This window comes from Doryrhamphus excisus, linkage group LG19, assembly GCF_037039965.1.
Source record: "Doryrhamphus excisus strain RoL-2023G ecotype Guam linkage group LG19, RoL_Dexc_Guam_v1.1, whole genome shotgun sequence".
Taxonomy (NCBI): Eukaryota; Metazoa; Chordata; class Actinopteri; order Syngnathiformes; family Syngnathidae; genus Doryrhamphus; species Doryrhamphus excisus.
Window position 1 is genome coordinate 14222584 of NC_136375.1, and position 25347 is coordinate 14247930.

Below are 25347 nucleotides of genomic sequence, written 5' to 3' on the forward strand. Positions count from 1 at the left end.
GATTTTTCTGAAGCTGCCCAGCATTCATATTAGTTGTTGAAACTAAATAGCAGCCCAACCTGAGGCTCAGAGCTAAAGGACTTCATTGAGTGATTTTTGTAGGGGATGTTTGAAAGACACGTGCAGCACATCTTTATTAATATCACACGAATCATTCATATTAGTTGTTGAAACTAAATGGCAGCCCAACCTGAGGCTCAGAGCTAAAGGGCTTCATTGAGTGATTTTTGGAGGGGATGTTTGAAAGACACGTGCTAGTACATCTTTATTAATATCACACGAATCATTCATATTAGTTGTTGAAACTAAATGGCAGCCTAACCTGAGGCTCAGAGCTAAAGGGCTTCATTGAGTGATTTTTGTAGGGGATGTTTGAAAGACACGTGCAGTACATCTTATCTTTATATCTCTCATATTAGTTTCATATTAGTTGTTGAAATTAAATAGCAGCCCAACCTGAGGCTCAGAGCTAAAGGTCTTCATTGAGTGATTTTTGTAGGGAATGTTTGAAAGAGACATGTTTGGTTCCAGAATAGCTATTTATTGACAACAACGGCGGCAGACATCCAAGCACAATGACGTCGATACGAACATCTAAATAACGTTCCCATGCTGGAGATCAAGTCCGAATAGCACAAATACAGCAAGCTTTTTTTTTTTTTTTTAACACATTCACATGACCAATGCGACATTTAAACAGAGCTTTCTTTTCTTCTTCTTCTTTGTTTTTACAAAGCTCATTCTTCCTCCTCATGCAGCTTGGCAGCAATATTCTTCAACTCGGCGTCCATGGCCGCCAGGTTGTCCAGCGCTTTCTCCTGCAACACAAAACCTGATTACGTATTTTGTTTATGTTCAGCGGCGTTGCACATATGCTCGCGTCTCCTCCTGTTTATAATTGTTCATCCAACGCCGCCGCTCGGTGAGCCACAGTTTGCCTTTTAATGCCCACGTTATGACTTGATGGCCCCCGGGGACGTCGTCAGCGTGCGGCGAGCTTGCCGTGAAAAGGCTGCGGTGACATAAAAAGCGTTGCTGTGCCCAAAGCGAATGGAAAAAAAAAAAAAAAAACATTTCCATGCAGGAATGCGGTCAAACGTATTGCGAGTGTTTCTGTGCAGGTTTTTGAGGCCGAGTCATCTTGCATGGCGGCTGGACATTTCCATAATGAGCTGCTGCATTTTCCCCCCCCCCCCCCAGTGAATCTGCGGTGAAGCCACTGGATGTGCTTCGCGGCTTTACCGGGTCAGCGAGCAAGAGCTGGAACATAATTTATGGGCCTGCCCACAGAACAACATGTTATGAAACTGTTTCTTCGACCCTGCCTGAGCCTCTTCAAAGGTGTTCTATTAAGCAGAAACACCTTTTAAATGATGTAGCAGTTCTAACAATTGTCCCTCCAGGGAGGGTTTAGGTGAGAAAAGACTATCATGTCTCAATTTTCATGACGTCTCCTTCCTTACGGGCATGACTCCGCCCTCTAAGCTGCAATATCTTCATTTTACTTCGTAACATGCTAATAACCCCTAACTTTCTTAGTGTAGTTTGTGCACACCTGGAAGTAGGAAGGCGAATGACTGCTTGGGGGCGGGGGGGCACCTGCTGTGGCCCAGCAAGGCGCATTCTATTCGGGCAAACATTTGGTACATTTAACAGACAAACTGTTTGTTGTTACCCCCCCTGAGCTCTGGAGAAAACGTGAGTGCTTGATTTGTTCACCTGCACAGTACGGGTAGTCCGGCGTCATTGGAGCGTTGTTTTGAAATGGTAATGGTTTAATTTCATTTGAACATTACATCAGATTACAATTGAATGCATCACATAATCAGTTCATAGTTCCACATGTCCAAAAGGAGTAGGAAGAAGCAAAGCTTATTAAATCCTACCCCTCCATCTGGTACTTTTATAATCAGTAACTGTTACATTTGTTCACTTCCTGCTTTCCTAATATAGTTTAAGGTTTTTTTGTATTATATATTATATATATTGCTTTCTAATATAGTTTAAGTTTTTATTGTTATTATTATTTTTTTATTTATTTTTTCTTTATTTTTGATTTAATTTAATTTTTTTATTATTTTTTATTTTTTTAGCTAATTGGTTATTTTTAGCCTTATGCATTATTTTAGCTGTTTGAAGATGAACTATATCAGCAAGTTGAAGTATTTGTGATTTTAGAAATAAGGAGTTAGTATGTTCTCTGTAGGCGGCATTATGAATTATCCTTACTGGCCTTTTTTTGCAGTACATTTAGCGAGTGAAGATTGCTTTTATAGTTATTACTCCATATAAAAAAAAAGCATATAGCTATGCTAGCATCGCTCAGGGTTTGGTCTGGAGCCGTACCTCCTGCGCGGTGAGAGCTCTCGGTTGCATGCCGCCCTTCGGCCCCTCCCGGCCGGCCATCCGGTTGAGTTTGTAGCTCAGCAGCTTGGCCGCCGCCGCCATCTGCACGTGTTCAGACGTAGGAACCACTTGAGAACCAGACACTGCCGAACTAGACCGGGTCATTCGTCTTCTCCATTCGGAGCCTGCCTACCTGGTTTGGTGTAGCGGCACCTTCGGGGTCATTCTTGTACCAGGCGGGGTGGTTGGAGCCTCGTGAGATCCACTTGTCTGGAAGATACCTGAAAAAGAACATCAATTAGACTTTGTCCACGTTCTTCTTGATTTGATTAGTAATCCATAGCATCTGATGCAGAAGTACCTCTGAACGTCACTTCTGTCATCATCAGAGTCCTCAGAACCGCCCCTCAGATCTTCCTCCTCTGATGATTCTCCTCCACGCTTGTGGTATTTCTTCTTGTGGTGGTACCGATGCCTGGGCCTCCATATGCGCTTCTCTATGTCTTCACCATCCAAGTCTTTCTTGGCAAAATCCCAGGATTCCTGGCTTCGTTCCTCGTCAGAATCCTCTCTGGCCTCTTCTGAGAGTTCCTCATCCCGCTTGTGTCTTCTCTGGTGGTACCTCCCAGGTCTCCAGTCTCTCTTGTATCTATCAGTGTCAAAATCCCAGGATTCTTGGCTGCGTTCCTCATCGGGTTCCTCTTTACCATCTTCTGAGAGCTCTTCGTCACGCTTGTGTCTCCTCTGGTGGTACCTCCCAGGTCTCCAGTCTCTCTTGTCAAAGTCCCAGGATTCTTGGCTGCGTTCCTCATCTGCTTCTTCTTTGCCATCTTCTGAGAGTTCCTCATCCCGCTTGTGTCTTCTCTGGTGGTACCTCCCAGGTCTCCAGTCTCTCTTGTATCTATCAGTGTCAAAATCCCAGGATTCTTGGCTGCGTTCCTCATCGGGTTCCTCTTTGCCATCTTCTGAGAGCTCTTCGTCACGCTTGTGTCTCCTCTGGTGGTACCTCCCAGGTCTCCAGTCTCTCTTGTCAAAGTCCCAGGATTCCTGGCTGCGTTCCTCATCTGCTTCCTCATCCCGTTTGTGTCTCCTCTGGTGGTACCTGCCAGGTCTCCACTCCCTCTTATCCCTCTCATCATCAAGACCCCAGGATTCCTGGCTGCGTTCTTCGTAGTCCTCTTCATCTGAAGCGTCGTCGCCACGTTTGTGGAGCTTCTTCTTGTGGTGATAGCGATGCCTGGGCTTCCAGATGCGCTTTTCCCGTTCCTCTTCATCGTCCTCGTACCTTTTCTCCAAATCCCAGGACTCTTGGCTGCGCTCTCCGTCGTCTTCCGCCTCCTCATCTCGCTTGTGCTTCCTCTGGTGATACCTTCCCGGCCTCCAGCTGCTCCTCTTTTCCCGCTCTCCCCCCTCCTCTGCCTCGTCTTCCTGGTGTCTCTTCTCCAGACTCCAGGATTCCTGACTGCGCTCATCCTCCAGGTTCTCCCTCTTAGGTTCCACGGACTGCAGGAGGGCTTGGATGTCTCGCACGTCTGCGCCCGTGACCTCGGGCTCATCTCCGTGATCTTTCATCTCCTCTTCACGGTTGGCTTCATCGCTCTTCTTGTCCAGCGGTGCATGTTTCACCCCTGGGGACAAAATGAGACATGCTGTCTTTTCTTGTCTGTCTAAGCGGAATGTTCCCCCGAACCTGCTTGGAGGATGTCCTGGCATTCCTGATCCAGCTGAGCGTCTGGTTTGGAGAGAGCTTTGGACAGAACTTCCATCAAACATCTGGTCACCTGGTTGGAAACACGGAGAGGTCAAGCAGTGGTCCTTCTTCCACCTTGCCCCGTGTCACCACGGATGGAAGGATGCAAAGATGATCTGGGTGGTGCGTTTAGGGGCGTAGTGTCTGGAAGGATGCAAAGGTGATCTGTGTGGAGCTGGTGTGGTGCGTTTAGGGGCGTAGTGTCTGGAAGGATGCAAAGATGATCTGTGCGGAGCTGGTGTGGTGCGTTTAGGGGCATAGTGTCTGGAAGGATGCAAAGATGATCTGCGTGGTGCGTTTAGGGGTGTAGTGTCTGGAAGGATGCAAAGATGATCTGCGTGGTGCGTTTAGGAGCATAGTTTCTGGAAGGATGCAAAGATGATCTGCGTGGTGCATTTAGGGGCGTCTTTTCTGGAAGGATGCAAAGATGATGTGTGCGGAGCTGGTGTGGTGTGTTTAGGAGCATAGTGTCTGGAAGGATGCAAAGATGATCTGTGTGGAGCTGGTGTGGTGCGTTTAGGGGCATAGTGTCTGGAAGGATGCAAAGATGATCTGTGTGGTGCGTTTAGGAGCATAGTTTCTGGAAGGATGCAAAAATGATCTGTGCAGCGCTGGTGTGGTGTGTTTAGGAGCATAGTGTCTGGAAGGATGCAAAGATGATCTCCGTGGTGCGTTTAGGAGCGTAGTTTCTGGAAGGATGCAAAGATTATCTGTGTGGAGCTGGTGTGGTGTGTTTAGGGATGTAGTGTCAGGAAAGATGCAAAGATGACCTGTGCAGAGCTGGTGTGGTGTGTTTAGGGGCATAGTGTCTCGAAGGATGCAAAGATGATCTGCGTGGTGCGTTTAGGAGCATAGTTTCTGGAAGGATTCAAAGATGAGCTGCGTGGTGCGTTTCGCGGCATCGTTTCTGGAAGGATGCAAAGATTATCTGCGTGGTGCGTTTAGGGGCGTAGTTTCTGGAAGGATGCAAAGATGATCTGCGTGGTGCGTTTAGGAGCGTAGTTTCTGGAAGGATGCAAAGATGATCTGCATGGTGCGTTTAGGGGCGTCTTTTCTGGAAGGATGCAAAGATGATCTGTGCGGAGCTGGTGTGGTGTGTTTAGGGGCATAGTGTCTGGAAGGATGCAAAGATGATCTGCGTGGTGCGTTTAGGAGCATAGTTTCTGGAAGGATTCAAAGATGATCTCCGTGGTGCGTTTAGGAGCATAGTTTCTGGAAGGATGCAAAGATTATCTGTGTGGTGCGTTTAGGAGCGCAGTTTCTGGAAGGATGCGAAGATGATCTGCGTGGTGCGTTTAGGAGCATAGTTTCTGGAAGGATGCAAAGATGATCAGCGTGGTGCGTTTAGCGGCATCGTTTCTGGAAAGATGCAAAGATGATCTGCGTGGTGCGTTTAGGGGTCGTAGTTACCTATTTGAACACGTGTGTGCTGTCAAGACGGTGAAAAGTGAGTAGCAGCGTTGTTAGTGTGAAACCTGAAAGGGGTTCGGATGGAGATGGGATAAATGACCCTGGCAGGGATCATTTTAGTCCTGGGATGATTTTCGGATGGGAAAAGAGTTGAGCCTGAGGAATGTGAATTGAAGTTGGAATGCTTGCTAGCGATGGGAATCCCTGAAGGGAAAGCGGATGATTGCATCGTCGGGATGAATGTGCAGCAATGCTTGCGTGTTGGTTGCGTGTAAGTTCCCAATGATGCAAGTTAATGATGCAAATGCATGCATGAAGAAGAGAAAAAGACTTGCCACATCTTCTCCCTGCCCGTCATTCCTTGGAGGAAGTGCTTGATTCCCTGCACAATAGAGGAGAAAAGTCATGTTCTGTTTAAAGTGGCTTTTTATGGTGTCGCTGTCCGTGGTGATGAAGTCATCGCTCACCTGCCAGCAAAAGCAGCATCAGCAGCAGCAGAGGACGACGAGGGGAAAGAGTAGAAGTCATCTTCTTCTCCGAGCTCATTTGCCATCCAATGTGGCGGGAGAGCTGCTCCTGGCCGGCTCCTCCTCGCTCCTGTGGCGGCTGCAGGAGGAGGGGGGAGCGCCTCCGATAAAAAGGCGCTCGGCGTGGAGGGGGGTGAGGGGGGCGGAGCGTGGGAGGGGGATGCTGGTGTCATGACTCATTAGACCTGAGGGAAGAAGAACATCATCTCGCTCTCTCTGCTGCTCCTACCACAAACACCAGCCGTGCGCGTCTTCCCAGCAAATTACCTCGCACAGGTGACACCTTCAACATGTTATCCAGACCGGGGGGGGGTGCTCAATGCCGCGAGGAGCCTGAAGCCAGATGGAGACATCAGGACAAATTACGTGCTGCACAACCTGCAAACATTATTAGCAGCAACAACACACAAACACACACACACACACACACACCTTCCCTTTCATCAAGACTCTATTGGAAGCAGCACCATATGCTCATACCCTGTATACCGCTATGCTACATATGACTGTATATGACTATGACACATAGCATAGTGGTATACAGGCATATGTATGTATATATATATATATATATATATATAGCATAGCGGTATACAGGCATATACGTATGTAGCATACATAGCGGTATACAGGCATGTATGTATGTAGCATGCATAGCGGTATACAGGCATGTATGTATGTATGTAGCAAGCATAGCGGTATACAGGCATGTTAGTATGTAGCATAGCGGTATACAGGCATGTATGTATGTAGCATAGCGGTATACAGGCATCTACGTATGTAGCATAGCGGTATACAGGCATGTTAGTATGTAGCATAGCGGTATACAGGCATGTTAGTATGTAGCATAGCGGTATACAGGCATGTTAGTATGTAGCATAGCGGTATACAGGCATGTTAGTATGTAGCATAGCGGTATACAGGCATATACGTATGTAGCATAGCGGCATACAGGCATGTACGTATGTAGCATAGCGGTATACAGGCATGTACGTATGTAGCATAGCGGTATACAGGCATGTACGTATGTAGCATAGCGGTATACAGGCATGTACGTATGTAGCATAGCGGTATACAGGCATGTTAGTATGTAGCATAGCGGTATACAGGCATGTTAGTATGTAGCATAGCGGTATACAGGCATGTTAGTATGTAGCATAGCGGTATACAGGCATGTTAGTATGTAGCATAGCGGTATACAGGCATGTACGTATGTAGCATAGCGGCATACAGGCATGTACGTATGTAGCATAGCGGCATACAGGCATGTACGTATGTAGCATAGCGGTATACAGGCATGTACGTATGTAGCATAGCGGTATACAGGCATGTACGTATGTAGCATAGCGGTATACAGGCATGTACGTATGTAGCATAGCGGTATACAGGCATGTACGTATGTAGCATAGCGGTATACAGGCATGTTAGTATGTAGCATAGCGGTATACAGGCATATACGTATGTAGCATAGCGGTATACAGGCATATACGTATGTAGCATAGCGGCATACAGGCATGTTAGTATGTAGCATAGCGGCATACAGGCATGTTAGTATGTAGCATAGCGGTATACAGGCATGTTAGTATGTAGCATAGCGGCATACAGGCATGTTAGTATGTAGCATAGCGGCATACAGGCATGTTAGTATGTAGCATAGCGGTATACAGGCATGTTAGTATGTAGCATAGCGGTATACAGGCATATACGTATGTAGCATAGTGGTATACAGGCATGCATACATTTATGCACATGTATGCATATTTATGCGTGATTATGTACATGTATGTATGATTATTTATGAATGTTCACATTCAATCCCATCCCGGAAAAGCAAGCAGGCAGAAAACGCCGACGGCCAGGTGCTACAAAGAAAACGGCCACGGGCTGCCAGATGAATGTGCTTCTGATGGCGGGCGGCCATCTTTGTCAGGGCGGCTCACATCATCGCCGCTCACTGGACTGTACAACGGGTACGCACCGCCAAGTCGCCTTTCCTGCTCCGAGGCATTGAATCACATCAAACGGTAACTATAACTATTTTTTAAAAAATTATATTTATTTTTATGTTATGTTTTTCTATTTAAAATGTTCTTAAGCCCCACAAAATAATTTTATATTTTTTATTGATTTTTGTACTTGTGTAAATTGAATGGTGGCCTACAACAATAATTGAGTATCTCTACTAAATCTGTCCAAAAGTGGGAAAGTTCTATCCCGGTTCTTGTTCCTTATTTGTTCTTTGGATGGACGCCCCTGGTCAAGAGGTGTGAGGTGATTTGGTTTCCAGAGTGACAGGTGTCAATCAAAGGCCGTCTGAGCCTCAAGGGCATCTTGCTGGCCTTTTCCTTACCCTATTGGTTATCCTATTTAGCCAATTAAGTCTGATTGCTAATTGCTGTAACCTTCAGACAATCATGATATGTCCTTCCACAAACTTTGTGAACCAGGGGGGGGCACTTCAAAAAATACACTGTGTATGTAATACACTATGTATATATATGTACATGTATACAGTATGTATATATGTGGCACGTGTGTCATGTAAAAGACAACCAATGTCTGCTTGTCCTCAGCTTTACAACATGCAGGAAGAAACAGCCGTATCTTATGGTGCTTATCTTATGGACGCTGGCTGTTTTGGATGGATGTATAAATCTTTCATCCATCGTCACGGCATCCCACCAGCCACCAGTGGTCTTTGAAAGCACCCTTTCTCCTCCAGGCTGCACTGCATTCCCGGTCCTTCTTTCCTAAACATCACTCATGGAAAAGTCTCTCCTTTCATTTAACACGTAGGAAAGCTGGTACTGCTGTCATGTTTTCCAACACTAGAGGGCGCCAAAGCTCATAGCTGGCTTCTCCGGGGGGAAAGTGGAATCGTCATAAAAGAGTTGTGTTTTTTCCACAAACATACAATAGAACAATTTAAACAGTGATGTTGGACGATGAGGGATAAAGACTGAATATGACGAGATAAAGATCGGGGGGGGATTGAAAAGCCCTGTTATGAGAAACAATTCAATTCCAACTAAATGTTGTAATAGGAGAAAATAATTTTCAATATTATTGCTGATAAAAGGCTGATTATTATGAGGGTAATGTAGATTCAAAAATATTATGACAAAAATATACAAAAAGTTCTAATATGGGAACATAAAGTCTGAATATTATAAGTAAAAGTCTGAATTCTTAGCAGAAAAGTCTGAATATTACATACCATAAGTTGCAATATTATGAGAAAGACTTTTAAAGGGAACCTATGATGCTAGTTAAATTTTTCTCACCTCTAAATGTAGTAGAATGTTGTAGTGCTGCAATGATTACATAAAGTAATAAACGCAGAGGACAAAGAAGGAAGTGGGTGTTTGATGACGCAGGAATATTGAAGCGGCTAGAAAAAGTGTCAAGACAACAAAAATTAAATGTAAAAAAAAAATAGACAGAAAATGTGGCGAAACAGCAATTGGAACAACGTTATGTTTTTAACGGTTTTAACGGCATGCTTCGCTGTCGCCGCCGCCTCCGACAATCCCAGCGGTTGCTGGTGTGGCTGATGGATAAAACAACTCAGCGGTAAGATGAACACACCTTCCCACCATTGCCACTCGTCGTATTTGAAGCCGCTATGTCGTGTGGAAAAGTGGCTTGTTTGGTTGCACCGTTTGTGCCATGAACGCCATTGTGATCATGGACTAGAATACTCCACGACTAAACTATTTCATAGCTGCAAGCCGTGAATGGAAGAAATGGAAACAGACCATTTAGGGAATCCAGTGAAATCCAGCTGGAATAGGTGCAGGTTCTGGAAGCTCTACAAAGCTTTGTGTGCAGGTTCTGGTGTGATGGATATGATAGAGACGGGTAAACATTCCAAGCCGGAAGGTGTACCATTATGATAGAGAGGGGTGAACATTCCAAGCCGGAAGGTGTACTATTATGAAACTATACAAGTGTGAAGATCCCAAGCAATAATTTGTCATTTATAATAAAAAAAAAAGTTCGATTTTTACATGCAAATAGGGTTAGAGTGCAATACAATCCATCCATTTTCTATGCTGCTATCCCAGCTGACTAATGGCGTAACTTTCTCTAGTAGTTATATGACGATGACCACTAGTATTCTGGTTGCATGACCCAATATTCTTTATTATTATTTATGCAGTTATTGTCAGATACGGCTTTATCCATGCATGTTCCGTCTGACTTTATGCTCCTCATAATATAGTGCCGTCATATTAAATCATTTTCTTGACTTTTGGCCTCTATTATTTGATGTGTGCATGAAAAAATGTCAAATGTAATACGTTGATTATTTGAATAACCACTCCAGCAGCAACTACTGTATGTTATTATGTATATTATTATGTTTATTAATCCTATTTTCACTCGCCAGTGACCTCAACGTCTTCAAGGAAAGGCTTATTTGCTTTGTAAAAGACGGTCTAGAGTCAAGGTCATCAAAGGCATCTCTGCATTTATAATCTCATATCAAATGGTTTGGTTATCTTGACTAATTCTGATGATGCAATGACGGTAATTAGTAAAAAAATAATAATAATTATGCAGCCGTTGTAGTTGGCATTTACTCTAGAATATGACAAAGGTAAATATACAATCCAGTCCTAACTGGCGTACTGGTTTTCATACGAATACAGAACAAAACGACCGCCGTAGAGGTTCTCAAACGCATCCCGGCCATTGGCCTTACGTGTCATATGTTGATACTACAACCTTTCTTTGAAAAGATAAGGAGAGATAAAAAAAAAAAAACACGTGCCTTTGACCGCTAAAACGTGCGCTCGCCTGCTAAACGCCAACGTTACGACCTCGAACCAACATGACTTATGATAAAAAAAAACATACCGCTGAGCAGACAAACTCGCATTAGGCGGTTTTTGCAGGAAGTAACTTCCGGATGTTGTTAAAAGTGCACCTTCAGCATAAAACAACAAGGTTTCGCAATCAGTGTTTGTACAGCACATTGCCTTTCTACGATTACTTTGCATAATCTGAACGGAATTGTAAGAGGACGTTTTATGTATTTGTAATGTATGTGGTTGCTTTGACTTTTGTTTTGAAGATTAGTAAAATGGCCACCAACTGTCCCGTGAAAACAAATGATTAATTCGACGGTTTACTGCAATACGTGAAGTCTGGGATAACATAACTGGAATATAGCCACAATCTTACAGCTTAGTCAGCATATCTGTCCGTGTTTCTGTATTGTGCTTGTATGTAGCATATGTCGATGTATGTGGACGCTATGGTCTTCCTGGTTGGACTTGAGTAGACGCAGATTAACCTCAGCCTCCTGAAAGCACCATGGCGGTTATCAGCAGGAACGTTAACACCTCTCCGATACTTTACTTGTTGTCCATTCCAACTCTGTTTGTCTTGTTGTCCCTCCTTACAATTCTCAAAAAAGTCTTTTTGTTGTACGACTGTCCTTATTTTCCTTCTTCTGGTTTTATTGTGAAAAGAAAGTGTCCATCTCGGTAAAGCTGACGTACTTCCGGTCCATTGGGCGTCACAGTAGCGCTTTGTCGTCTGTTGTTGTTGACTTTCTATCCTTCTATGCTTCGTGATCTGCCAGGCCTTTTGTCACGGAACTTGGCTTTTGCTTGGCAGTTAGGAGTAAAAAAAAAGCAATTTAAATATTGTAGTTGTTGGGTGGCGGACGAAGGCAAGCATTGGCGCCATGGACGACGTTGGCTTGCGGTGAGAAATATCCCCTCATAGCCCAAGGAGACGTCCCAACAACCGACTGGCTTCATGGAGCTGCCGACTGCTCACAAGTAGCTGCCACAAAGGTACGTTGGAAAGACTTGCTTTGAATGCTAATCTCCTATCTCCGATCCTGTCTTATCTCGTGAGATAATGTGTTTAAGATAACGGTGTCAGATTAGTTACTTTGTTTAAACAACCGCGTCAAATGAAGTGGCGTTCATCTAAAGCCACGTGCATTCTGTAGCTGTGCATATTTAAGCGTATTAGACATACAGCGAAATGTTGATTTTTATAATACTCTTGTTGTTGCCAGACTGCCACTTTCAAATCTGTGTCAACAATGGAGCTCTCCCAGGTGACATTGAACGTATCAGGAGAAACATCTCCAGGTTTGTCTGAGGGTACACAGCATTTACCGTCTACACTCACTAAAATGCAGCATTTACCATATATGGCCACTATAGCACAACACAAACCATCTATAGTCACTAAAAGACATAATTTGCCATATACGGTCACTAAAAGACATAATTTGCCATATAAGGTCACTAAAAGACATTTACCATATATGGTCACTAAAAGACATTTACTATATATAGTCACTAAAAGACGTAATTTAGCATATATGGTCACCAAAAGATATCATTTACCATATAGGGTCACTAAAAGACATCTTTTACCATATATGGTCACTAAAAGACGTCATTTACCATATATGGTCACTAAAAGACATTTACGATATAGGATCAGTAAAAGACATAATTTACCATATATGGTCACTAAAAGACATTTACCATATAGGGTCACTAAAAGACATAATTTACCATATATGGTCCCTAAAAGACATCATTTACCATATATGGTCACTAAAAGACACAAGTTACCATATATGGTCACTAAAAGACATAAGTTACCATATATGGTCACTAAAAGACATTTTCCATATATGGTCACTAAAATACATATTTTACCATATATGGTCACTAAAAGACATCTTTTACCATACGTATATGGTCACTAAAAGACAGCTTTTACCATATATGGTCACTAAAAGACATCTTTTACCATATATGGTCACTAAAAGACATCTTTTACCATATATGGTCACTAAAAGACATTTTCCATATATGGTCACTAAAAGACATCATTTACCATATATGGTCACTAAAAGACATCATTTACCATATATGGTCACTCAAAGATATAATTTACCATATATGGTCACTAAAAAGATATAATTTACCATATATGGTCACTAAAAAGACATCATTTACCATATATGGTCACTAAAAGACATCATTTACCATATATGGTCACTAAAAGACATCATTTACCATATATGGTCACTAAAAGACATCATTTACCATATATGGTCACTAAAAGACATTTATATGGTCACTAAAAGACATCATTTACCATATATGGTCACTAAAAGACATCATTTACTATATATGGTCACTAAAAGACATAATTTACCATATATGGTCACTAAAAGACATCATTTACCATATATGGTCACTAAAAGACATTTATATGGTCACTAAAAGACATAAGCTACCATATATGGTTACTAAAAGACATTACCATCTATTGTCTCGGACCCGGACGGTCCAGTTTCATCCGTTTGAAGCTAAAGCGGGTGCATGCTCCCCAGGGGAGGTGATTGCCGTGGTTGGAAGCTGTGAAAGCCTGGGTGACTGGAGCCATGACAAAGCAGCGATCCTGCACCCCATCAGTGAGGACGGGTAGGTCAGACTGCCATTTGCAGATTGTGTTGTCCTGAACATTAGGACACACATGTCCTCTCCCGTCCTTCCAGGAACATGTGGACGACAACGCTGGCCATCCCCAAGGGAGTTGTGGTCAAGTACCGCTATTTTAAAGGCTTCTTTCTGGAGGCAAAGGTGAGTGTTTGTTGACTTTCAAGGCTTCTTATCATCGCTGTCAGACGTATTATGGTGCTGCCGTGTGTAACACAAAAGTAAAAAGTGAGTGATGTGCAGAAACTACACCTCTGTCACATGCTAGCTATTCTCAGGTACACACTGGTTAACTTATTTTTACGCTTGTATTACACTTCAAATGCTGTTGCGTTCCTGTGTCTACTTTTCTGTCTTGGCTGGTTGTCCCGTACGTCCTTAAAAGGCTTTATTTGTTGACATTCCAGGATAGGCTTCAACTCGCAGGCACATGTTCCTCTAATGACGGATGATGACACCAGCATGTAGACCAGTGTTTTTACCGTCTCTCAAACACGCCTTTTTCTTCCCAAATTTCAAAACGGGATCAGGCAAAGACCGAGTGCCGACCCCACTGAGACACTTCCTTTCCTCACTCTTTCAACTTGTCCGTTAGATGTTTACAATGACATTAGACAATAATGTTAACATAGCTTGGCATAGTCATCTTTATATATATATATATATATATATATATATATATATGGTATATTTACCCAAGACAGAGTACTACATGGTACACACGGTACACATTCGGTTGTGCAAATGCATTAATTAATTTACTTACTAATCATGAATTAGTATTTTATAGTCATTTACTTCAACTATACTGTATGTATCTGGTTGTGATTAGGGGTAAGGCATTTATTATTATTAAGGAGGTAGGCCTTTGCTAGAAAAGAATGTTATTGCTAATTGAAATGTGTTGTAGTTTAATTGAAACTTAAAATGATACTGTGCAAATGCATTAATTAATTAGTTACTAATCACGAATTAGTATTTTATAGTCATTTACTTCAACTATACTATATGTATTAGGTTGTGATTAGGGGTAAGGCATTTATTATTATTAAGGAGGTAGGCCTTTGCTAAAAAAGAATGCTATTGCTAATTCAAATGTGTTGTAGTTTAATTGAAATTTAAAATGATACTGTGCAAATGCATTAATTAGTTACTAATCATGAATTAGTATTTTATAGTCATTTACTTCAACTATACTGTATGTACCAGGTTGTGATTAGGGGTAAGGCATTTATTATTATTAAGGAGGTAGGCCTTTGCTAAAAAAGAATGCTATTGCTAATTCAAATGTGTTGTAGTTTAATTGAAATTTAAAATGATACTGTGCAAATGCATTAATTAATTAGTTACTAATCACGAATTAGTATTTTATAGTCATTTACTTGAACTTTACTGTATGTATCAGGTTGTGATTAGGGGTAAGGCATTTATTATTAAGGAGGTAGGCCTTTGCTAGTGTTTTTTCCCCCATCTCCACTAATAACTGCCACCTTTTCAGATAGGCGCCCCCTCCTCCACCCCACACGGTGTTTGACGTGGTTTGCTCTGGCCCCGGGATGACTTGAAGAGCAGACTTGACAAGTTTTGGTGCAATGTGTGCATGCCTCTAACTATTTTGTACCAAACATTGGACTTGCAGAGTGCAGGCGCTCCTTGTCAGGTGATAGTCAATATGTGGGAGACCCATCATCAGCCCCGCAGCATGAGCCCCACAGGTACTGAGAGCTGCACGCTGTGCTTGGGTTGGCCCGAAAGAAAAAGCGTTCCTTGTCCAGCTTCTTATCTCACCTGCCCTTGCACCCGAGCTGAAAGGCTGCCTGTTTCAAAGCACTGTGGGGCCTTGGCGTTGCTCATGCTAAGTTTTCTCGTGCTGTGTAACGTGACGAGGGTGATAAGAGACTGGCAGGACTAGCAAATAATGCTCGTCAACAAAGCTTGTTCCTGATAAGCTAGCTAAACCTGCGTCCCTTTAATGCTCTTTCTCCCCTCACACTAAATATAGCAATCTTTATTTGAAAATTAGCTTTTAAACAGAATTAGAATAGTTTATGATTTGAAGTGAAGTACTGTTTTGGTATCATTTAGCCTCGGCGTCTTCTAATGCCGTTTTCCTTCTTTGCAGAATCTCACCTATGTGTCAACGATGGATGTTTTGGAATTCACAGTAAGTCTGCTCCGACTGATGCCCTGTTCCAATCTAGGACAGGAATGAAATGAAAGTTGCACCTATTTTATTTTGGAGAAAACAACTTTCTTCCACAGCGAATAGGCTGAATAGGTGCAGATTCTGGAAGCGCTAAAACGCTTTCTGTGCTGGTTATGATGTGTAGCTGCTCTATAGGAGTCCACAACTCAATACAAAGGGCTCAAAATGAGCATAATAGGTCCCCTTTCAAAACAAAACGGGCTGCACGGCGGTCTAGTGGTTAGCGCGCAGACCTCACAGCTAGGAGACCAGGGTTCAATTCCACCCTCGGCCATCTCTGTGTGGAGTTTGCATGTTCTCCCCGTGCATGTGTGGGGTTTTCTCCGGGTACTCCGGTTTCCTCCCACATTCCAAAAACATGCTAGGTTAATTAGCCACTTCAAATTGTCCATAGTTATGAATGTGAGTGTGAATGGTTGTTTGTCTATTTGTGCCCTGTGATTGGCTGTACCCCGCTTCTCGCCCGAAGACAGCTGGGATAGGCTCCAGCACCCCCACCCTAGTGAGGATAAGCGTCATAGAAAATGGATGGATGCTTGGAACCTGCTTAAGATCCAACAGTGCTAACTGTTGCTAACGTTGCTAATCTCCCCATATTTCCACTGCTCTTAAGAAGTAAACCAGGAGTGTGTGACGTGGAAATGCGGTTAACATTTTATTCCCTCTCTGCCTCCTTCAGACGGGGTGAAGTGTGTCGACGGCGGCTGGCTGACGTGCCAAACGGAGATTCGCTTGCGTCTGCACTTTTCCAAGACGTCTCCGGTGTCCATCACCAAGAAGAAATTCAAGAAGTCTCGCTTCAGGTAGGCCGAGATGTCGCCGGAGAAAGTTTGTAAGCCGTGCACTGACAGAAGAAGCGACACGACTCTGCTTTCATGCACGATGAAACACAAGCACTGACCGCACTTTGGCCTCCACTAAAGCTTCAATATTGATGACCCTCACATGCACATGCTAAGGGCATAGCCAAAAGGATGAGAAACCGCCCTCATCCTTGTTGGCGAAACATTTTTCAGGATCAAGTTGACCCTGGAGGGCATTGAGGAGGAAGAAGAAGACGACGACGAGGATGCAATCAGCCCCTCATCCCTGCACAAGATGACCACCACCCTGGAGATCAGCATGATCACTGCCAAAGCCTACAAGTCACGCCACTCCCAGCCCGAGTGCGGCTACGCCCTGGAGCCCTCACGCTGGACCGAGTACAGCGTCCACACCATGGACCCCGACAACCTGGAGCTCACTTTTGAGTTCTTTGAGGTAAAACCAGCGTCCAGGTTTGGAACCATTCCCTCCACGCCTCGTCTTCATTTTGATTTTACTACAGGAGGAGCTGAGCGAGCACGTAGTCCAGGGCGACGCTCACCCGGGTCATGTGGGCACCGCCTGCCTCCTCTCGTCCTCTTTCCTAGAGAGCGGCAAAGACATGGGCGTGGTTACGCTGCCCATTATGGGACGCAACTCCCGGCATACCATCGGCAAAGTCCGAGGTAAGATGTGCGGAGCTGCTACACATGGACATGGACGACTAACCGTTGTGTTGCAGTGGACTACCTGGTGATCAGGCCCATCCCGGGGCTGCCGTGCAACATGACAGCCTCCTTCACCAAGTACTGGAAGAAAAGAAGCGCTCTGGATGTCGGGCACAGAGGAGCCGGCAGCACGCACGCCGCCAAGTGAGTCCACCTTCGCCTGAAGCGCTTGATGTGAATGTGAATGATCTTCCCAACATGCTTGTGTTCCACAGGCACCACAGAGTCCGAGAGAACACCATTGGCTCCTTCAAGAGCGCCGCCAAGCATGTACGTTCTCCGCATGATTGTTTGGTCCCGTCCTGTATTCTTTTATTGCTCAGCAGTTTGATATATTTTATACACTATACATCAGGGGTTTCAAACACGCGGCCCGCGGGCCAAATGTGGCTCACAGGACGCTAGTTTAGGCCCCCGCCTTGATATGAAAGTTTAATGTTAGTGCGGCCCCGCGCAAGTTTGATATGGATGCTGTATGGTATCATGTACCCAGAAAAAATTATTACGTTTGATTAATGTTCATGTTAAAGGTTAAATAACTGTTAATAGTTATCCTCCCTATCCGTGTGGAAGTGGTAAGTTTTTGGCTTTTTAAGTTTAAAGGAAATAACTTGGAGGTTACCGTTTAGGTCGCTAGCGCTCTAGTTTGCGAGTTATGTGTCTCAAGACCCTGCAGTTGCGCAATATGTTCTTAATAAAAAGCATAAATGTGACTAAATGTGTTTTATCATGTCTACAGGGCTCTAATAATGCTTTGTTCATTTTAATCTGAAAAAAAATAATTTGTCTACCCACCAACTATATGTGGTTTCTTAAGTTTTATTATTATTATTATTATATTTATTTATTACTGATTGATTGATTTTCTTTATTCTTGATTTGTTTATTTATTTTTCATTTTATTTTGTGTAGAAAAATCAAAATTAAGATATTTGAGAACAGTGGAATGTTTTATCACAGCTTTTGTTGTAGAAAATCGAAACCAAAGCAAAGTTTATTCATTTTTCTGTTTTTAATAAATGCGTTTTTTTTTTTTTTTTTGAAAACCTGATGCGGCCCAGTGTCGCTACAGTGGCCCCCAAGTAAATTGAGTTTGAGACCCCTGCTATACATATTTATACATATACATAAATATACATATTATAATATATGTACACTGGAACTCAACAATAGATGCCATATATCACCTACAACAGGGTGCCGCCTATGTGGAGTTTGACGTCCACCTTTCCAAGGACGACGTTCCCATTGTGTACCACGACCTAACCTGCTGCATCGCCACCAAGAAGGTAAAACGACTCCCATCTGCTGGCACACACATGACTTCATGATGGCGTTTTTGACTGAGTTTTCCATACAGAAAAACGACCAGACGCTGGAGCTCATCGAGGTGCCTGTCAAAGACCTGACATTTCATCAGCTGCAGCTTCTGAAGGTGATGAGCACCACTCTCATGGAAAACTTGCATACTTTGATCATACATGGGAACTAGGTAGGACAGCAGGATCCAGAAGAACGATCCCTAAACATGTCCAGACATGGAGGATTGCTCTCACAGACGAGCTGTAACCTTCATGATGCTCCTCATCAGAGCTTGATGATTGTGGACTCAGACATACGTATATCGTTGATTGTGTTTTGTGTTCAGCTGGCGCACGTCACCGCCATGAAGGGAAATGATGTCAAAGGTACGTCTTACACTTTTTTCTTTCCCCTGAACGGTGGAGAAAATGCAAGTCCCACAAGACTAGATTGACAGACCAACACTCTGGAGTTGTTTGCTTTCAGAACTGCTGGAGGAAGAGGATGACGTCGATGAGCATCAGCCCTTTCCGTCGCTCTCGCAGGTATTCATTCGCCGTCGCTGACACCGCCTGGACTCTATTAGAAAATATCTGACATGCATCCCTGCTCCTCTCTGCAGCTCTTCCAAGCACTTCCTGAGCACGTGGGCTTCAACATCGAGCTGAAGTGGATCTGTCAGATGAAGGTGGCGACTCGGCAACAACACAAACGAGCGCTAAACATTATAAGAAGAGTTAAATTGGTCATCCTTTTATCCTGGCCAGGACGGGTCATGGGAAGGCAACATGTCGTCCTACTTCAACATGAACACCTTCCTCGACATCATCCTGTCCTGCGTCCTGCAGAACGGAGGCAAAAGACGTGTGGTGTTCTCTTGCTTTGATCCCGACGTCTGCTCCATGTAAGCATAAACATTTCATTTGAAACACGCATTTCTGGACTATATTGTCACAGCTGTGTAAGCCAGTGTGGGTGTCACGGTGTCACCACAGGACATTTACAGCACAGAATGATGGTACACAGAAAGAGTGAAAATCTTTTGGTTCCATCAATGCTTTTTTCCAAAGACTGTACGATGGCTAGTTGAACAATGTCCAACAGTGAGTGTAAGAAAAGTTGTCAGCGTGCGTTCTTCTTCGTGGTGTTTTTCTTGTTTTTGTTGTTTATTGGCGGTTGGCAAGCAGCTTTCGTGTGCATTAGCGCCATCTGTGGAACAGAATCTAAACCCTTCTATGCGGCATTCACATTCACGAGGGTCGCGGGGGGTGCTGGAGCCTATCCCAGCTGTCTTCGGGCGAGAGGCGGGGTACACACTGGACTGGTCGCCAGCCAATCACAAGGCACATATAGACAAACAACCATTCGCACTCACATTCATACCTATGGACAATTTGGAGTGGCCAATTAACCTAGCATGTTTTTGGAATGTGGGAGGAAACCCGGAGTACCCGGAGAAAACCCACGCATGCACGGGGAGAACATGCAAACTCCACACTGAGATGGCCAAGGGTGGAATTGAACCCTGGTCTCCTAGCTGTGAGGTCTGCGCGCTAACCACTAGACCGCCGTGCCGCCCCATTTTTGATTCAAACTAAATTTCAAGTCTGGACGAAGGAAAAACTGTCAATACGGAGTTATTCCAACAAGTGAAAGGAAAAACTCCAGGAAGTCGGTATCACGTGATGTTGATGTTTACATTTTACTGGGCATGCCCTATTGACTATTCTGGTTGATTATAGCGGCGCATGTAAACACGCCATTGGAATATTCCTTTTGTAAACATGGCTACTGTCCTCCTCCTCCTCTTAGGAACATAAACCACAGCCTCATTATTTTTTCATCACACATTTTGTCAGCCTCTCTCATCTCGTTAGTTGTCGTTCTTTGTTGTTGTGAAGCACATTAGCCACAACTTGAGCTATGCTCTTCATGCAGTCCAGTTTTTTTGTCATAGTGGACAGTTGGTGGGCCGAGTAGTACAAACAGAAGCTGTACTACTAGCAACTAGCTTTAATGAACAAATCTAAACCAATAACAATTAAGTGACTTGAACTGGTTTGAACTAGCCAGCGAGCCTTTAGCTAAAAAACTACCATAACCAACAAACAAGTACTCAACAAGCTGAACATTGGCTAATCCAACTCTAGCGGTTTAAGGTAACCAAGCTGTGGGGCTGTAGTATAATGTAGTACAGTGACATGGTTTGTCCTGCAGGGTGCGCCGCAAGCAGAACAAGTACCCCATCCTCTTCCTGACTCAGGGCATCTCAGAGAAGTACCCCGAGCTTATGGACATCCGTTGCCAGAGCACGGAGATGGCTGTGAACTTTGCCCAGAGCGAGGACATCCTGGTAGGAGAAGACGCCGTTCCATCGTTATTGTTCCCGCCAAACTCCCGGAACTACTCAAAGCGAAACGTGGTCTTCTGCAGGGAATCAGCGCGCACACCGAGGAGCTGCTGACGAACCTGGGTCTGATCGGGGAGGCGCAGAGCAAAGGCCTGGTGGTGTTCAGCTGGGGCGACGACAACAACGAGCACGAGAACAGGAGGCAGCTGAGAGAGCAGGGCATCGACGGCCTCATCTATGACAGGTGAGATGCTTCTTCAGCATAGCAAGGCTTCTCCGCACCCTAGCGGGAACCATATTGATTGCTATTGTAGCTAGAAGTACATGAAGATGTAGGCCGCCATTGGCCATTGTTTTTGTTCAACCACCAGCAGCTGCCAGTAGCTGATAATAGCGTGTGTGTGTTGTGACACAAACAAGTTGGGGCAAAGTGCTTCATAGTTGTGCTACCTCAGCACAATGAAAGAATGAAAGAATGAAAGAATGCTGTTGCGGTTGCTTGCTAAGCAGGATCAGGCACCAACATCCTGGGGAATGTTCTGAGACCTCTTTTGGTGCAGATCCCAATCCCATCAAAGCACACATTCAAGGGTTTTTCCCCATCCAGCAGATGATTCCCTGCAGGGGATAAAAAGCTGGATGTTATGTTGTGATACAGGTTAGAGCCACCTACAGGGCTGGAGCGGAACAGTCTGGCCCAATAGGTCATAGCTTGCAAATATCTATATCTATCTCTCTATCTCTCTATCTATCTATCTATCTCTCTATCCCATCTATCTCTATCTATCTATCTATCTCTCTCTCTATCCCATCTATCTCTATCTATCTATCTATCTATCTATCTATCTCTCTATCCCATCTATCTCTATCTATCTATCTATCTCTCTCTCTATCCCATCTATCTCTATCTATCTATCTATCTATCTCTCTATCCCATCTATCTCTATCTATCTATCTCGCTATCTCTCTATCCCATCTATCTCTATCTATGTATCTAGCTATCTCTCTATCCCATCTATCTATCTCTCCTTCTCTCTATCCCATCTATCTATCTATCCTTCTCTCTATCCCATCTATCTCTCTCTCTATCCCATCTATCTGTCTCTCTCTCTCTCTATCCCATCTCTCTCTCTCTCTCTCTCTCTCTCTCTCTCTCTCTATCCCATCTCTGTCTCTCTCTCTATCCCATCTCTCTCTCTCTCTCTCTCTATCCCATCTATCTCTCTCTCTCTATCCCATCTCTCTCTCTTTCTCTATCCCATCTATCTCTATCTATCTATCTAGCTATCTCTCTATCCCATCTATCTATCTCTCCTTCTCTCTATCCCATCTATCTCTCCTTCTCTCTATCCCATCTATCTATCCTTCTCTCTATCCCATCTATCTCTCTCTCTATCCCATCTCTCTCTCTCTCTCTCTCTCTCTCTCTCTCTCTATCGCATCTCTCTCTCTCTCTCTCTATCCCATCTATCACTCTCTCTCTATCCCATCTATCCCATCTATCTCTCTCTCTATATCCTCTCTCTCTCTCTCTCTCTCTATCCCATCTATCACTCTCTCTCTATCCCATCTATCCCATCTATCTCTATCTATCTATCCCATCTATCTCTCTCTCTATATCCTCTCTCTCTCTCTCTCTCTCTATCCCATCTATCTCTATATCTCTATCTCTCTCTCTATCCCATCGCGCTCTCTCTCTCTCCCATCTCTCTCTCTCTCTCTATCCCATCTATCTCTCTCTCTCTATCCCATCTATCTCTCTCCCTCTATCCCATATATCTCTCTCTCTATCCCATCTACCTCTCTCTCTATCCCATCTATCACTCTCCCTCTATCCCATCTATCTCTCTCTCTCTCTATCCCATCTATCTCTTTCCCTCTATCCCATCTATCTCTCTCTCTATCCCATCTACCTCTCTCTCTATCCCATCTATCACTCTCCTCTATCCCATCTATCTCTCTCTCTATCCCATCTATCACTCTCCCTCTATCCCATCTATCACTCTCCTCTATCCCATCTATCTCTCTCTCTATCCCATCTATCTCTCTCCCTCTATCCCATCTATCTCTCTCCCTCTATCCCATCTATCTCTCTCTCTATCCCATCTATCACTCTCTCTCTCTCTATCCCATCTACCTCTTTCTCTCTCTCTATCCCATCCATCTCTCTCTCTCTCTCTCTATCCCATCTATCTCTCTATGGTGGCTTTTGTTTACATTAGAAAAAGGGAGTAAAAACATGTCAATCTTTAGAGCTATTATTTTTAAAATGTCACAGACTCAGACTGCTTTTAGGTGGTGTGTCGTGTTGTTCTAGAGTTATTCTAGAACTATAAAGAGTCTGTGTTATAGTGTTGTTAGGGTTAGAGACAACATTGGAGGTCAGTGTTGCGTAACGCTGTTGATGCATGTTGATGCATGTTGAACAAGGACCAGTTTGTCCAGCTGTTTGACTTCTGCTTTTCACAGATGTGTTTTCCCAAACCCAATCACACGTTTTCTCCGTGTCTGTCTACTTTCCATTCCTCTTCCCGTCTTACCCTGTTTAACTCCTGCTTCCTCTTTTTTTCTAGAATTTGTGACTGCTCGCTGCCAATTTCTGACTCAAGTCCATCAGATTCCTGTAAAGTCTCCCCGGTGTTTAGTCGTGATTTTGTTTTGTTTTACGCCTCTGATAACTCTGCACTGGATGTGCATATATTTGCCTTCTGAAAGCAGATGATAATGCAAGACGGTTGACTCGTCATACTTGTCATGTCTTTGTCTCATCTGGACAATTGGACTCATTCTGACTAGAATGGTTGGTCAGCTGCCCTGTCTATCATGGCTTTAGTTTCTTTTTGGCATCAGCCTGGAGATAGCTCGCATGGCTTGCACGTAGCGCTTCATGCTTTTGATGCTTTTTTTGCCTTTCAGTATTTCACCCTCACCCTTCTAAAGATATAAAAACAAAGACAAAAAACAAGACAAAAGAGCAATTAGCACAGTGGTTCACAAACTTTTTTTTTTTTTTGCAGCGCCCCCTTTTCAGCTACCCCATTACTATTGTAAGCTCCTCCCTGTCATAACACTGCATCGTGACCAACAAAAATGGCTGCATGAGGCCATATCTGGTACAGTTGCTGTTGATGTTGCTTTGACTAAAAAGAAAACATTATGTTCCTTTTCAGGATCTGCGAGGACCAAGGAGAGCAGCCCAACATCTTCCAGGTGGAGGAGCAACACTCCCTGCGGGAGGTGATCACAGAGGAGACCCTGAAGAGCCCCACCTGCTCCTGCTACTCCATCCCCTGCTCCACCGCGCCGTGTCTCGTCACCAAGGAGCGAGCTGGCAGCGCCGAGTCCGACTCGGGCCTCAGCTCCTCGTAGCGTGCCTCTCTCCATCCTCCCAGAAGGGTTCTTGCGTTTATTACTAGCTGCATTTATTTTTGCATGGCCATCACATCGCTTCATAAGATACTTTTCTCACAACTCCATTAATGCGCACAGTTCTGACAGGCACATTTTGATTGTAGGGGGGAGGACGGGTACGACTACCACTATCTATCAAGCAGGGATATTGAACTCCAATGTTGCCATTGCAGGTGCCATTATCTTGTATGAAGCCATTACCTTAAAGCAGGGCTGTCCAAATACCAACCCGAGGGCCACATGCGGCCCGTAGCTCCTTTTTCATTGGCCCGTCCTTGACAGCAGTAGATAACGTGCATCTCTAAGCGGCTTACTTTATTATTTTCATTATTTTCTCAACCTGCATTGGATGGATTCTTGCATGTTTAATTAACCAGAAACGACAAGTATGAAAGTGGGCCCTACAACTTTGGGTTTGTAGTTTGAACACCCCTGCCTTCGCATCTTTTGAATGGTCCAGCTTGTCGTGACCATCTCGTACCGCTAGGGGTCGCCCGATTGCAGTTGTGTACAACTGCAGTTGACATGGTTGAAGTTGTGCTTTCCACATATCGTGCAGGTTGCCATTTATGGGTTTCATTTTGCAGAACTTTAAGATGAAAAAGTGCAACGTGTCAACATTGCTCTGATTATAATTCATATAATTCAAGTGCACACAGGACAGCCGACTGGTGGTGTGCGAGGGAGTTAATACTTTTTGTCTTCTGTTACAATATTTGATTCACCTCCACGGCAGTGTAGCAGCCGGAAGCTCACGTATGAACGCTACGTTTACACGAGCGGAGTAGTCACACATCGATCATGAACAAGTGTGTCATTCATTGTTAATAAATAAAACCTGTTCTTAATTGTTTTGTTTCTCTTCTCTTCACATACCAGATGCAGCTGACTAAATTCATTTAATCATCTTAAACTGTAAATTATGAATATATTTGGAATGTGGAGAACACACGATGGACATTCTTGAGTTATGAACTATTGCGTTTGATAGGATCAAAAGTACGAATCATCAAGATGGCAAGGGTG

The 25347-nt window shown here is 43.9% G+C and overlaps 2 protein-coding genes across 2 annotated transcripts; one reads left to right on the forward strand and one right to left on the reverse strand.

Annotated features, from left to right (window-relative positions):
- Positions 1-520: 520 nt before the first annotated feature.
- Positions 521-6159, reverse strand: chgb (chromogranin B). Its single transcript, XM_058057489.2, has 7 exons — positions 5974-6159; positions 5842-5888; positions 4037-4127; positions 2708-3974; positions 2540-2627; positions 2347-2448; positions 521-818 (listed from the first exon to the last, which is right to left on the reverse strand). The coding sequence occupies exons 1-7, from the start codon at positions 6050-6052 to the stop codon at positions 738-740; spliced, it is 1755 nt and encodes a 584-aa protein (XP_057913472.2). The 5' UTR covers positions 6053-6159; the 3' UTR covers positions 521-737.
- A 5359-nt stretch (positions 6160-11518) lies between these two features.
- Positions 11519-25141, forward strand: gpcpd1 (glycerophosphocholine phosphodiesterase 1). Its single transcript, XM_058056347.2, has 20 exons — positions 11519-11843; positions 12074-12149; positions 13415-13505; positions 13580-13664; positions 15160-15235; positions 15643-15684; positions 16406-16529; positions 16743-16986; positions 17054-17216; positions 17273-17402; positions 17474-17528; positions 18455-18547; positions 18619-18693; positions 18907-18946; positions 19047-19105; positions 19183-19248; positions 19328-19464; positions 20778-20913; positions 20994-21154; positions 24081-25141. The coding sequence occupies exons 2-20, from the start codon at positions 12101-12103 to the stop codon at positions 24277-24279; spliced, it is 2025 nt and encodes a 674-aa protein (XP_057912330.2). The 5' UTR covers positions 11519-11843; positions 12074-12100; the 3' UTR covers positions 24280-25141.
- The last annotated feature ends 206 nt before the right edge of the window (positions 25142-25347 follow it).